At 44.3% G+C, this 14,604-nt stretch overlaps 1 protein-coding gene across 3 annotated transcripts in view; it reads right to left on the reverse strand.

Moving 5' to 3' along the window:
* MTHFD1L (methylenetetrahydrofolate dehydrogenase (NADP+ dependent) 1 like) overlaps positions 1 to 14,604 on the reverse strand; it is a 191,436-nt gene that overhangs the window by 48,007 nt on the left and 128,825 nt on the right. For all 3 annotated transcript variants that reach the window (XM_023633058.2, XM_023633056.2, XM_070256470.1), the window contains exons 25-26: positions 2,242 to 2,349; positions 35 to 187 (exon numbers count right to left, since the gene is read on the reverse strand). In XM_023633058.2, the coding sequence (XP_023488826.1) occupies positions 35 to 187; positions 2,242 to 2,349 (261 nt within the window). The remainder of the gene's footprint in view (positions 1 to 34; positions 188 to 2,241; positions 2,350 to 14,604) is intronic.

Raw genomic sequence — 14,604 nt, forward strand, 5'->3', positions numbered from 1 at the left:
CCGGGGGAGGACCTGGAGAATGTTACTCACTCACCGTTCCAACCAAAGGGTAAATGAACCCAGCGCCGATGCTGGCCCGGACGTCACTAATGGGTAGAATGAAATCCTTGGGTACACCTTTCTTGTCAGCCTGGTGAGACAGAGAAAGGTGGGTCTTCGCCATGCAGATGGGCAAATTTCCAAACCCCTGTAAGAAAGCAAAGGAAACGTGTTCGTTGAGCATAAATGCGAGTCTCCTGGATTTGTTTAACTTGCACATCATACAATCCCCGAGGCGCAGACCCAGGCACACAGTAGGTGCTTGTTACAACCTGTTCACCAAGCAAGAAGATGGGACAAAACCTCATCTCCATGTGATCACCACTTGGCAGGTCGAGCGGGTCTATTATTTATTTTGGAGAAGTCTCTTTAAGGGAAGGCGTGTTTGGGGGGAAAGTGAGCTATTTTCAGGCAAAGCAGCAGCAGCAGCAGCTGTAGAAACCACTTTCCAAGGATATTAATATCCGGGACTCAGAAAGGTAATCTGGAGAAAGGCTCCGGAATGAGGCTTTTAGTCACGTTGTTGGCTCATTCGGGAAGGCCGGCAGGAAGCAAAGGGTCCCTTTGTGTTGGTTTATGAATCATGGCTATTTGATCTGTGATTACATTCTATGAACTAAGATGAGGTCACTATTTAAGCCTCTTATTTTTGAGGACCAAAGGCGATGCCTGACCCAGAGTTCCAAAGGTGAAAGGGCAGGAAGTCACATGCAGTGTCCCACAAAAAGGACAGTGTCCTCACAGCCTGGTTCCGATTAAAGGCTCCACAGTACCCCTTTAGAAACTTTGCTAATTAATGGCGACCACATACTTGACATGTAACTTTAAAGGAACATTCTCTTCGCAGACAGAGAAGAGGAATTCGATCTTCAGAGGTAACCCATGCAGAATTTCTTATGACTCAACTTACAACTATCTGGAAGATTTTAGAGTCTTATCAGCTGGGGGGTGGGGCTCTTTTCTGTTTGAAATTCTTATATATACTGATCAGAACTCTGCTGGGGGACAATCACAATTGCTCTGCAGAAACGGTGCCCCAAATTCTGGGTTTCGGAGATCTGTCAAATATCAAAATAATACCTATGAACTGATGTCAGTTTGCCAATTTAATATTTTGTCAGATATTTAAAAAAATAACCCAATATGCCATATACCATCACTATATTCCTTCACAAAAGAAAGAACTTTTCCTGGGGAAAAAAACCCATGACAGTGACCTTATTTTACTCATTTCATTGCACATGAGTGAAAATTTCACTGCAGACAAGTGCCAGTGTACACAGCAATGTTTGGGAAGCACTTATGTTTTTTTTAAAGCACAAGCCAAGAGCATACCTGGAAAATTCGAAGAAAAAATGAGTTGCTATCTTACTAAGCCTGGGAGAATACACTGGTTGACACTGGCTATATTTGAAAAATATATATTAACTATGATTTATAAACAGGATTTAGGAGTTGGGGAATTAAAAAAGATATAGATCAATGATACTCATCATGAAGCGCTTCTGCCAGCAAGCTCTTGAAGTGCTTTGATCTATCTACCGATCCCTCTATCTTATCACAGCAAAGTGGATGCGTCACTGGAGACGTACGGGTGGCTGAACAGGCTGCCATGGAGTCCACTAGACGTGACCATTATAGGACTAGACTCAAGGTGCTGACTCACAGCTGGTGCCAACTTGCCTTTGTCACGCTCTAGTGGCAGAAGATGATGCAGCCTTTGGCCTTAGTGGTCAACCTCAGCCCCAAGCCGATGAAAAAGAACACCAAACGTCCCCACCTTTGTGTGCCACACCCCTATTTGTGGCACCCCTAACCTGGCACCATCCTGACATTTTTAAGGCAGTAAGAGCCTGCAATGAAGGGGAAACACTACAGATCATCCAAATCTGACCCCACAGCCACACATCCAACGACATTTCAATGTTTCTGGCTGAGCAGGAGGAACTGAAGATCGCACACCACAGAAAACACGGATACTACCCCCGTTAGACACATTTATAACCACAGAAGTCAATGACGTATATATCAGAGGGTATCCACCCTCACCATAACGCTCCACCCAAGGATATTAATTCCATCTCTGTAGACTGTAACGTGGATTAAGCCAAGTTCAGTGGGTGAGACATATGCCCGTCCTCAAGCCAAGGTGAGCACTGCAAGAGTCTCAGGTGGATTTTTTCATAAAAGTAGAACTTTTACCTGTTGCGTGTAACGCTCTATTTTGGCTTGTGCCTCAGGAGAGAGTTCAATATCTTTGGCTCCGTACACAGCCTGGGCGATGGTTCTTATCTTTTCTACAATTGGAAGCTGGAGAAACACAAATGACAACAGAATCGTTAACTTTATTCTGGTGAAAGAATTAAGAAAAAGCTCAGTGGGACTTTCTGTAAATGCTTAAAATTCTCTACCAGATTCCTTCCACAGCAACCGTGGCATTTGAAGCCAACAGTCTTTTCTCCTTCTGTCACCCTTTGAGTATGAAATGTTCAGATCAGAGATGAACTGGCATGTAAGAAGCCTTACATGTTCAGCCATTTCAGCATCAGCTTATTTAGTTAATCATTTTTATCCACCGCATTGTTTTAAAGGATGTAGTATGTACTATGCTTTTTAATGGTCTGATAAGTCAGAACAAGAGTCACCTAACTAAATACTTAGAGCTGATTTTAAAGTGAGTCTCAATTCAGGTGACATGACAGAGAACGCAACAATACTAAAGAACAGGTATACTTTCTGTGAGCAGGAATGGGTTGAGATTTTAATATAAATGATGTGATCAATCGCTTTATTAGAAAATCAGAGGTTGAATCTAGTGTCACTTTAGCAGATTCTGCGGAATCATGGAGAATGGGAAAAATCCAAGATTAGATACGGGCAAATAAGTGTGTGCGGGGAGATGAAAAATCTTCCATAACGCTAGATGGAAAACCTGAATGCACATCGCTGGTAAAATACTAAGAATGATCTTTTTTTTTTTTTTAAAGATTTTATTTTTTTTCTTTTTCTCCCCAAAGTTGTATATTCTTGGTTGTGGGTCCTTCTAGTTGTGGCATGTGGGATGCTGCCTCAGCGTGGTTTGATGAGCAGCGCCATGTCCGCGCCCAGGATTCGAACCAACGAAACACTGGGCCGCCTGCAGCGGAGCATGCGAACTTAGTCACTCGGCCACGGGGCCAGCCCCAAGAGTGATCTTAAAAAACAAGAATGGTTCATTGGGAAAGGAATATGCCATAGATAAAGTGATTCTTAATGTAAGCAAAGCATTTGACAAAATTGTTTACAATTTTACTGTGGGTAGAAAATACATAGGTGTAACGCATTAGTGGATTTACTGTTGGGTGAACAGCTGCGAGACCAAGTGCCCAGTGACGGAATGGACATCGACCAAGGGGCAGAAGTCTCTCGTGGTGCCTCACAGACTTTGGGGGCAATGGCAGATGGTACATTTGTATAAATGACTGTTGATACATACAGGAAAGAGCGTTATCCAACAGGAGAAAATAAAAACTAGCCCCATCCTCCCAATCTGACAGAATCCCAAACTGCTTTAAAATGTGTTTTTCATTACTGGTTTTTACTACTGTAGAGTTGTTCTGTGGTCTGCAATTTAAATATCGGATGTTTCAACAAATAAAAAAGAAATGAACGTGCAAGTCATTATAACCTTTCATTGAAGGACATAAAAGAGGGTCCGACTCCACGGAGAGAAATACTTTGTTCATGGATGAGGAGAATCAATATCGTACAGATGTCAGTTCCCTCTGTTAGTCCAACGCTATTCCAATAAAAATCCCAAGAGCACTTTCGTTACTTGGCTAACCAATTCCAAAATTCCTAACGAAGAGGAATGGCATAAATAGGTGCGATAACTTTAAAAATAAGCGAGACCAAAAGAACAAAGACACAGGACTTGCCTTACCAGGTATCAATCACTCTACAAAATTATGCTAATTAATTCCATGTGGTATTGGCCCAGGACTAGGCAAATTAATCAATAACAGATAAGAAAGAAGCCAGGAGGATATCTCAGCAGGTGTGGGACAGCACATAGTAAAAAGGGCACAAAATGAGGAAAGGCAGACTATCCAGTGACTTTCGGCTGGAGAGAAGTAAAATGAGATTCCTCCCTCACACCAGGCCCCCAGTAAAGCCAACACGGGACAAAGGCACCACCTTCAAAGTTAACTCTCCAAATACTGGAAGAAGACATTGGGAAGTCTCTTTATGATCTTGAGGTACAGAAGGATTTCTTGAACAAGGTAACAACAGAATACACCCGGAAGGAAATGACTTATAGATTCAACGACATCAAAATTTAAAGCTTCTTGTATAAAGAGGTCAAACATTAGAACAATCTGGGAGAAGATACATACAAATATTTAAAAGTCAAAAGATTCGTTGCTAGAAGGAGTAAAAAACCTCCTGCAAATCAAGAAAAAGACAAACCGATATTTAATACTGGGCAAAAGGAGTGACTACTAACCATATCAAAAAAGGCCCCATCTCAGCCCAGTGGCGTAGTGGTTAAGTTTGTACGCTGCCCTTTGGCAGCCTGGGGTTCATAGGTTCAGATCCCAGGCATAGACTTACACACTGCTCATCAAGCCATGCTGTGGTGGCGTCCCACATACAAAATAGAGGAAGACTGGCATGGATGTTAGCTCAGGGCCAATCTTCCACTTTTTGCTTGCGGACAAAAAGTGGAATCTTCCTCAAGCAAAAAGTGGAAGATTGGCAACAGATGTTAGCTCAGGGACAATCTTCCTCACCAAAAGAAAAAAAAAGAAAGAAAGAAAGAGAAAGGTTCCATCTCATTAGTAATCAAGGAAAGGCAAATTAAAATGATGCAAAACCAATCCACATCCATTAGATTGCAAAACTGAAAAGTATGAGAATATCAAGTCTAGGTGAGGATGTAGGGAAAAACATGCTTCTAAGTCCTTCTAAGTGCTCTTGGTTGAGATGCTAATGGTCTGGGCTGCTGTGAGAGCTTCCTAACTGGTCTCTTCACTTTGAATACACCCTCCACTCTACTGCAGGTCTAACCTTCCTAAAACGGACCCAAGTAAGACAAACTCAAAAACCTTCAGCGTCCCAGGGCCTACTGAGAACAAAATCTGGTTCTGACACCGAAGCATCTGCACAGCATGTGCTCTGAAGCATCACTGGATGAGTCCTGCATCTTAATGTTTTCTTCTGTCTTCTTTCTTCTGGGCCCTGCACATAGAGCCTCTCTCCCTGTAATCTTCAAAGATCAACGTCTGCTAACGCTCCCCGAGCTCTCTACGATGGACCTCACAGGCCAGCTTCCCCAGGAAGCCTTCGCCCATCCTCCTCGAGCACGTGGAGGCATCCCTCCCTTCTTTGCTGTCCAGATGCTCCTGTGATGCTCTTACCCAGGTGTGACAGAGGAGCAGAGGTTCAACTGGGCCTGCAGTGGGTGGCGGCCGGCAAAGCTCATGCTATCTTGGGGTGCACGGATGGCCCTCAAATGGTAACAGTCCAGGGTCAAACTCTGACACTGAAACCTACAGAACGGCAAGAGGCCTTTTGTAAACTGTGCCATAGGAGAAATTGGAGAAGAACCTCCATCTCTGGAAGGAACAGCTCTAGAAAGAGATGATCGTTGCTTTCCCGGGAGGCGGAATGTGAAGCAAGGACAGAATGAGAAGGAAGTAATTTTCAGCCTAATAGTCAAGGAAAAGCTATAATAACCAGAGTTGCCCCACTAAATAGTGCCTTGTCCATTCCAGTAGAGTTCAGTATACGCCAAGGAGGATGCTGGGAACACCGTAGAAAGAATTGCTGCCTGAGTGCAGGGCCAGCCAGCGAGACAACCTCGAGGGGAACTTCCAATGTAAAAGATCCCACAGTGCTATCAGCTGAAGAACAAAGACCGGCCTGTAAACCCTCAGAGGTCAAGGCCCTCCTCTCGTTCACCCAGAGGTGTGATACAACACGGCCCCTGGGGGTACAGAGTAGACCCCCCAACATACAGTTCAACAAATGAACGAGCATTTCTGAATTTCCTGTTGACTAAACAAGGATTCCATGTGGTGCAACAGTGACAAAAGAGTGTAAGAGAGTTCAGGAAGTGACGTGCCGAAGACAACAGCGAGAGGGGCCTTCCTACGGGAATCTTAGATGTCACTCGTCAGCATAATACGGTGATGGGCACCGAAGTGCTTGCTGTCGACACTGCACTTAAGTAATGTGATCTCCTCCGTTGGTCAATAAATGTCTCGCAAACAGCAACCCTTTTTAAGAAATAAAAGTTAATAGGACGCTGGAAGATATTTCTAGCACCCACACAGCAAGCCCAATGACCACACTCTGTCAGGGGAACTGTGCTTTGTCTCAGGGTACTATGTTCCCCAGGCAGTGTAACAGCAGGTCCTGGGAAAGAGGCAGCGTCCCCATCGCATCCAGTCTCCGCCTGTGCCTCCCCCACTGTAGCCATTCCAGCCCTCCACGGGCACTACAGCAAGCTGGGTGGCTGCTGTGGGGCAGGAGGGCCAGGAAAGACCACGGCCCCTTCTAAGAGCTGGTTAAGTCATGTATCCTCTCTCAATTTGTTTCCTCATCCCTAAGACGGGGATGCGAATATTCTACTGCACGTCATTTTACTGCAAGCACCGAGGAGATGCAGAGAAAGCGTGTTGAAAAGGTCACGCTACACAAAACTAAAGTGATGTTATTATTACGGAGTGAGGGCAATGGGGTTGACTAAAAGAATTATGCTTTCTCTGGAAGGGAAACAAAACGACAACAAAACAGATATTACTATTCATAACATATTTAATGAACAAAACGCACTATTCACTGAACTCTAGATTATGATTTGGAAATAAAGTCAGTGAGTGTGACTCTTGTCTTAAGATAATAATTAGGGGCCGGCCCCATGGCCGAGTGGTTAAGTTCATGTGCTCCACTTTGGCGGCTGGGGGTTCACCGGTTCGGATCCTGGGAGCGAACCCAGTGTTCGTCAAGCCATCTTGCGGCAGCATCCTACATGCAAGAACTAGAATGATTTACAACTAGGACATATAACTGTGTACTGGGGCTCTGGGGAGGAAAAAAAAATAAAGAGGGACATTGGCAAGAGAGGTTAGCTCAAGGCCAATCCTCCTCACCAAAAAAAGGGGGAAAAAAGCTTTAAAAAAGATAATAATTGAAGAAAAACTCACATGTGAACAAGCTAATAGTAAATGGATGACTAGTGAAGGAATTAGTGTGAGTGGGTATTTACCTGATTTATTATTAGTTTTTAAACACGAAAATATTTCATTTCAAGAAATATATATTTAATTTTTAATTGTGGTAAAACACACATCGCCCAAAATTTACCATCTTAACCATTTTGAAGTCGACAGTTCTGTATTGTTAAGTACCTTCACGTTGTTGTGAAACTAATCTCCAGAAGTCTCTTCATTTTTCAAAACTGAAACTGTGTCCCCATTAAACACTAACGCCCCCGCCCGCCTCCCCTCAGCCCTGGCACCCACCCTTCCACTTTCTGTCTCTGAATTTGACTACTCCAGCTACCTCAGGTAAGTGGAATCATATGGTATTTGTCCTTCTGCATTTGGTTTATTTCATTCAGCACAAACCTCAAGGTTCCTCTGTGTTGTAGCAGGTGTCTGAATTTCCTTTCTTTTTAAGGCTAATATCTCATTTTTTATCAACTTCTTTGTTATCCATTCCTCCGTCAATGGACACTTGGCTTGTTTCCCCCTTTTGGCTGTTGAGAATAATGCTGCTGTGTGCAGAGGGGGACAAACAGCTCTTCGAGACCCAGCTTTCAATTCTTTTGGGCCTAAGGAAATACATATTTTTTGTCAACAGCTAAACTGCCTTCCTTTCGAAGGTTTTTTTGAAAGTGTTTGGGGAATGTCAAGCATGTGCCAGGCTGACTTTGTAAGCTGTGTAGTTGTGGTTTTATTTCCTGTAGGAAAACTACAACCACTCGCATGGCAGATGACCCAAACTGACGGCAGGGGAGGAAAGCAGGAAGGGGCCAGCAGTGTGAGCGAGTCCCAGCTGGGACGCCTTGCTTCTCCTCCTCATCCTCAGTGCCTGAGCTGCGTGCTTCCCCAGAATTCTGCACTCTGATGCCCCAGGCCCAGCCTCGCCATGCCTGGAGAAGATGAAGGCGTTCCCCAACGGCTCCGACGTGCATGATGCCGTCCGATGTGTCTAAGAGAATGCACCATCGACACCTTGGGTGTGACGGTCCTGGAGTCCACGCTGAATAAACAAAGTGATTCAGCTCACATAGCAAAAAATCCCAAGACCAGAGTTCTCTCGAGACTCCTAGTACAACTTTTTTTTCTCACTCAAACGTACAAGCAAATAAAGAAAAAGAATATCTCAGTAAACATATCTCTTGGGTTTAATATAAACTACAACTGCCCTGATAAGGTAGCTGCCATGGCAGATGATCTATTTATGCTGTGTCAGCAGGCAAGGAACATCCTGCCGTTTCTCTGCTTGATTTCAGAGAGAAGTATAATCTTTAAAGCAAAAAGAAAAGCCGGTCTTAGCCCAGTGATCTTGACCTGAACTTGATATTATTCACTTGCACTGCTCTGTGGTAGACGATGGTTTTTATAAAACAAATAAAATGGTAAAATAAATGATGAGTGTTTAAACATTAATCATCCCCGGCTTTCCCCGGGCTCTGTAAATATTTACTCATTCATTTCTTCACCACATCTTTCATCCTCATAGCCCCTCCGTCTAGGAGAGTGGCTTGCACACAGTAGGCATTCCCAACACATCTGCTGAATGAATAAATAACTATCTACGGCAAGTGCTTTCAAGTTGTCACGGCGTGCAAAGAACTTGAGGGGCTTTGTGTACCAAGAACTCCTGATGGAGTGGGGACAATGACACAAGAGCCAAGTGCGACAGAACAGTCTGTGTGATAAAGGCTCCGCATAGATGTTGCTATTAACGTCAGGAGATTAGAGATCAGGGGGAGGCAAAGAAGCCAGCAAAAGCTGGCAAGATGTAAAAAGGACCTTGAAGGTGCTTGAAGGACGCAAAAGATTTTAACAAGCAATGAAGGGAAAGATTATTCCACAGAAAGAGACAGGGACAAGTCGAGGTGTGAATGGCGGCGAAGGCAAGGCTTATTCTGGGAATAGTGGCTCTTCTTTTTGTATCGGTCACAACCACCTAACATATTCATAAAGCTCCTTTTCAAAGCCTGGCGTCTACAATAGGACCTTTGATCATTTTTGAATGACTACTGAACATATTCTACATCAATTCCCTCCCAGATCTCTTAAATGCACACTTAGGTGACGGAAATATTCTAGAACAGAGCAGTCCAACAGAAACTTTCTGTGATGACGGAAATGTTCTCTATCTGTGCTTTCTAGTCCAGTAGCCGCTAGCCTCACTTGGCTGTTAGTATTTGAAACGCGACCAGTACAACAGAGGAAATGAATTCTTAATTTTAGTTAATTTAAATTTACATAGCCACCTGTGACCATTGGCTACCCTACTGGGCCGCACAGGTCTAGAAAATAACCATGACCAATTGTTACACTTTTGTACAGTCTTACATGGAGCTCACACCATAAACTCTTGCTGGGTGACATCAGAAAGGTAAGCTGGAGGATGTGGTGGCCTTCATGCTTCATTATATTCATTTTGTAGATGTGCCAATCCAGGCTCACAGAAGCTGAGTTACTCAAAGTTAGATGGCATATCTTTTTTGAAAAGGTCTGAAAAGCTCACTGGAATTATTAAAATAAATTACTTATGTCTTGCTTGCTTTTTTTTTTTCCCCCTTGCTGAGGAAGATTAGCCCTGAGCTAACATCTGTGCCAATCTTCCTCCACTTTGTATGTGATATGCCTCCACAGCATGGTTGATGAGTGGAGCAGGTCCGCACCTGCAACCTGAACCCGAGAACCTGGGCCTGAGCAGAGCGTGCTGAAGTCAACCACTATGCCACGGGGCCTGCTCCAAGATTTGCTTTTTAGTGGAATAAAATTGATCTACAAATTCCAGAAAAGCGGCTACTTAAATTTTCAAATTACTTTTTGAGAAGAAAATGGACACAAATAAAGGGAAATAGAACAGAAGTTAAAAATGAAGCTGTTCCAACTGAAGAAGCTAAGGAAGTATGAAGACGAGAACACAGTGGGATCTCATCTCACACGGAGGGCAGGTTCTAGGTCAGCCCCGTGAGGGTCTCTTGGAAGCCGCGTGAACACACTACACGGTGCTCTACCGTCAACACTCTGCTGTCTCTTGAGCCCACGGCTGCTGAAGTGTTGAACTCGCTGCTGTTTCTTCAGCGGCCACCTGAGTGAAAACTACACTGTCCTCCGTTTCACCAATGCCAGAGAGTGGAATTCACACAAGTCAAACGTTCCTATGTTGGGATATCGGCGAAATGTATTCCAATGCCCATAAAACATTTAAAGAGAAGGATCAATTCAGAAACTTTAAGTTGAATAGCAGTCTCTGGCCACCCAGGAATGATCACAATTTGTACTTTGTATTTTAAATGAAGCATGAATTTTAGGAGATCGAGTGCAATTTGGTAAATAGCCTTTCCTGCACTTCAGATAAAAACATAACATGAAACCGTCGACGTCGATGTTCGTTTATACCGAGCACACAAAAGGTGCAAGCAGTCATTACAGCACACCCTGGGGTCACGGGAGGGGCTCTGTGTCGTCACTGAGAACACAGACCCCTGTATCTCTGACACAAAGCATGTTCTTGGCTGAAACCAGCACATCTGAGCCACCAAAGGTGTCTGTGCCGGCTTCCCTGAGCCGGCTCACTGAGCGGCTCTCCCCGTGGGCTCACTGGCCCCGAGCACAGCTTAACCAGGAGACTCAGAGGACTCTCACCCCCCCAAGGCGACCGGGACGTGCGGTGGAGATAGCTGGGCCCTGGGAAAGGAAACAACGTTCATTGCCAGAAAACGTGCCTTTGTCCATGTGAAGTGATGGCGATAAGGAATTCACAAGGGTGACCTCATTTATACTCCCAAACAGAACACCCCAGCGACGTCAAAGGAAAGAGACATCCAGGAGCAGGTGACTGTAATGGTCTCTTCTCACCCAGCTGAGGGGAAAGGGCTGATGGTGTCCTGAGCACTCCACTGGGCCTACTACCTGATAATAGCTATTAGTTGATAGGTAACAATTAGCCCAATAACATGTATTTTTATAACATATCTGTTCCTCTTTCCACAAACCTTACTTATAAAAGTCCAATATGAATGAACACAGGCACAGTCTGGGCTCTATTTTCATATGCAAGGAGTCTCCCTCCTCCCTCTTCTTTTATAAGTGGCTCTTTTTCTCTTTTTTTTTTTTTGAGGAAGATTAGCCCTGAGCTAACATCTGCCAATCCTCCTCTTTTTGCTGAGGAAGACTGGCCCTGAGCTAACATCTGTGCCCATCTTCCTCTACTTTATATGTGGGACACCTACCACAGCATGGCTTTTGCCAAGTGGTGCCATGTCAACACCTGGGATCCGAACTGGTGAACCCCGGGCCGCCAAGAAGCAGAACGTGTGAACTTGACCCCTGCACCACTGGGCCAGCCGCTGGCTCTTTTTCTTGATTGTACAACATGAGTCACAGCCCCCTCACCAATCTACTCAAGATGAACTTCCAAAAAAATCCAGGGCTAAGACTAAAAGCCTCACTCAAGAGAGAAGTCAACTACCTACAAGAAAGGATAAAGAAATCATTTTCTCATAAAAATTATTACTAAAACAAATCCCCAACCTCTCAGATCCTGGGGTGACTGGAAGCTGTGCTGTTTTGAGTGTTTTTTTCTCCCAAATCCTAAGGTTATAGTTTTATCTTTTCAAGGGTCTATTATATGTGGTACCTTTCATGAAAGCATATGTGATAATATTTAAATAATGTTCCTTAAGTGCTTGCTTTTTAGGTTGAGAAAATGGACACCGTCCCTACACAATGGTCTCACGTCACCAGAATTCAGGCCAGAAAGGCGAGGGGATGGATGGAGTGGTGGTAGAAGGTGAGTGGACAACACGTGGTAGGACTCAGACAGTTCATTTTACATCCTTCAGTCTTTCTCGATTGGTCCATATTCTAGATAAAATAATGCCTGTTTAGAAACTTCCATCATAGTGACATTTCATTTTTCATGCTTGAAGAATGCATTTAAATGAAATGATAGGAATCCTTGTGAGATGCACAAGTGACACAGATATAGACCACAGCATCTTTCTCATCAGGAGCTATTTCTAGTATCAAGCTAACAAAGCTGGGACATGCTGTGCCAGCGTCACACCGGGCTGAGAAGGATGCGTTGAGAAAGTTGGGCTGCTTCTAACAACAGGTTCAGATCTGATGAGACCTTAGAAACACTGATGAGTGAGGGAGCCCATAGGCTGAGGAGGTAAGTGTTATTCTGCAGGCCAAAGAAGACTTGACAGAAAACCCAGAAGCCAGTGTTGGAGAAGAATCTAGTTTCCATAGAGACCTGAGGTGTGTCTGTAGAAGGATGTGGCATGGTCAAGGGAGGCAATGTGGGAATCTGGAGCTGAATCACGGAAAGAAGGCCAGGGGTGAAGAGGCTGATGAAGGGCTGGAGGCAGTTCAGGTTGGAGGACCAGAGCTCAATCATAAATAAGAAAGCAGAAGAGGAAAGAGCGTAGGGAAGAGAAACGAATTTCTGAATGGATGCTTAACTGACTGGAAAATGCAAAGAGCATCTTTCTATGGAACACTCCAAAGATTCCACTGCATGGAAAGTGGAAACGAGTGAGCTGAAGAAAGGGTCAGCGGGAACAGGCAGACCAAGGGCAAGTCTGAAGACAGGAAGGAAAGAGCTGGAAGAGGCCAAAGGCCCTGAGTAGGAGACAGCAGTACAGACACAAGGGCAACAAGGATAAGACACAAGGATAAGAAAGGATGCCCCTTCTCCTTGGAGCACTTTTTCACAATCACTGTGGAATATAAAAGACATACAGAGATGTGCATAAATATCATTGTAAGTTTTTAAATTCTACAGTGAAAACTATATACACAGTGTGAATGTACTTAACGCCATGGAACCGTACACTTAAAAATGGCTAAAATGGGAGATTTCATATTACGTAGATTTTTTTTTACCACAATTTAAAAAACACTATTTTTATATATACAAGTATTTATATGTATGCATCTTTGCATCTTTATTGATTTATTTAAAATTTGAGGCTGTGGTTGCAGATGCTCAGAGTCCAGTTAAGGGATAACTCAAAAACCCCACCACCAACCGGCATATGTTCACGTTTGAATCCGAGGGAAATATAACACAATTTCTCGATGACCAGCCAAAACACAAAACAAAAGCCCCTAGACCAGCCCTGACTTAAACAGACCAGCAGTGCTAACCATCTGGGCAGGGAAAGTGCGCCGTGCAGAAATCGGCCATGCCGGCTGTGGCCGGGCTGAGTCTTCCTGCTCTGTTTTGATCTCTCTCCATCCAGCCCCGCTGTGATCAAGAGAAGGGCTTCCCACAAAGAACAGGAAAGACTCTTAATAAAAACAAACACTCTCCTGTCTTGCTATCAAAATTACACCTCGAAATGACTGCAGGGTGAGAGGAAGGATACAGACAGACATGCAGATGATTTTCAACCTTAACTCCTAATTTAACAAACAATATTCAGACTCCGATTTGCAAGGTGACTCTCAGTGCCACACATCCTTCACAAAAGCGACAGATTTTTTCTTTTCTTTTTGTTTTTTTTTTTGAGGAAGATTAGCCTTGAGCTAACATCTGCTGCCAATGTTCCTCTTTTTGCTGAGGAACACTGGCCCTGAGCTAACATCTGTGCCCATCTTCCTCTACTTTACATGTGGGAGGCCTGCCACAGCATGGCCTGCCAAGCGGTGCCATGTCCGCACCTGGGATCCGAACCAGCAAACCCCAGGCCACCGAAGCAGAACATGCACACTTAATCACTGTGCCACTGGGCCGGCCCCATGACAAACTTTTTCTTATATCACAAATGGCTCCTACTTCTAACTGAGAAGGAATGCTAGACGTCTTGGTTTAATCTGCTGGTGCCCTTCTTTCTTGGTGCACTGGGAGCCTTGGCTTCTCATTCCTGGTTTTAATCTACTTGAACAGGAAACCAACCCCAGAGCCTGACACAGCGACTGTGAGCTCCAACACAATTCTCGAAGGTCGACTCAGGAAGCCCTTTCTCCTCCTGGAGTGAACGTGACAGGAGGAAGAGCCGACGTTGATCGCCAGCTTCCTATGTTCCAGCATTTTACTCCGACACATTTCACTGGATCCTCACAGCAACCAAGTGGAGTTGGTGTTAATATCAGACACTATTCTATAGATAAAGAAGCTGAGACTTTGAGAAATTAGCTAACTTGCCCAAATTTATATCCGTAGTAGGAGGCCTGGTCGAGATTTGAACTCAATCCCACATGACCCCAAAGCTTTACCCATTTCACTACAATATATTACTTCTTCCATCGAGTGTCCATTTGTTCGGGGGCAGGACCCTCACCTTCTCTGAGCTTCTGTTTCTGCATCTATCATGCATAC

Source organism: Equus caballus, chromosome 31, assembly GCF_041296265.1.
Source record: "Equus caballus isolate H_3958 breed thoroughbred chromosome 31, TB-T2T, whole genome shotgun sequence".
NCBI lineage: Eukaryota > Metazoa > Chordata > Mammalia > Perissodactyla > Equidae > Equus > Equus caballus.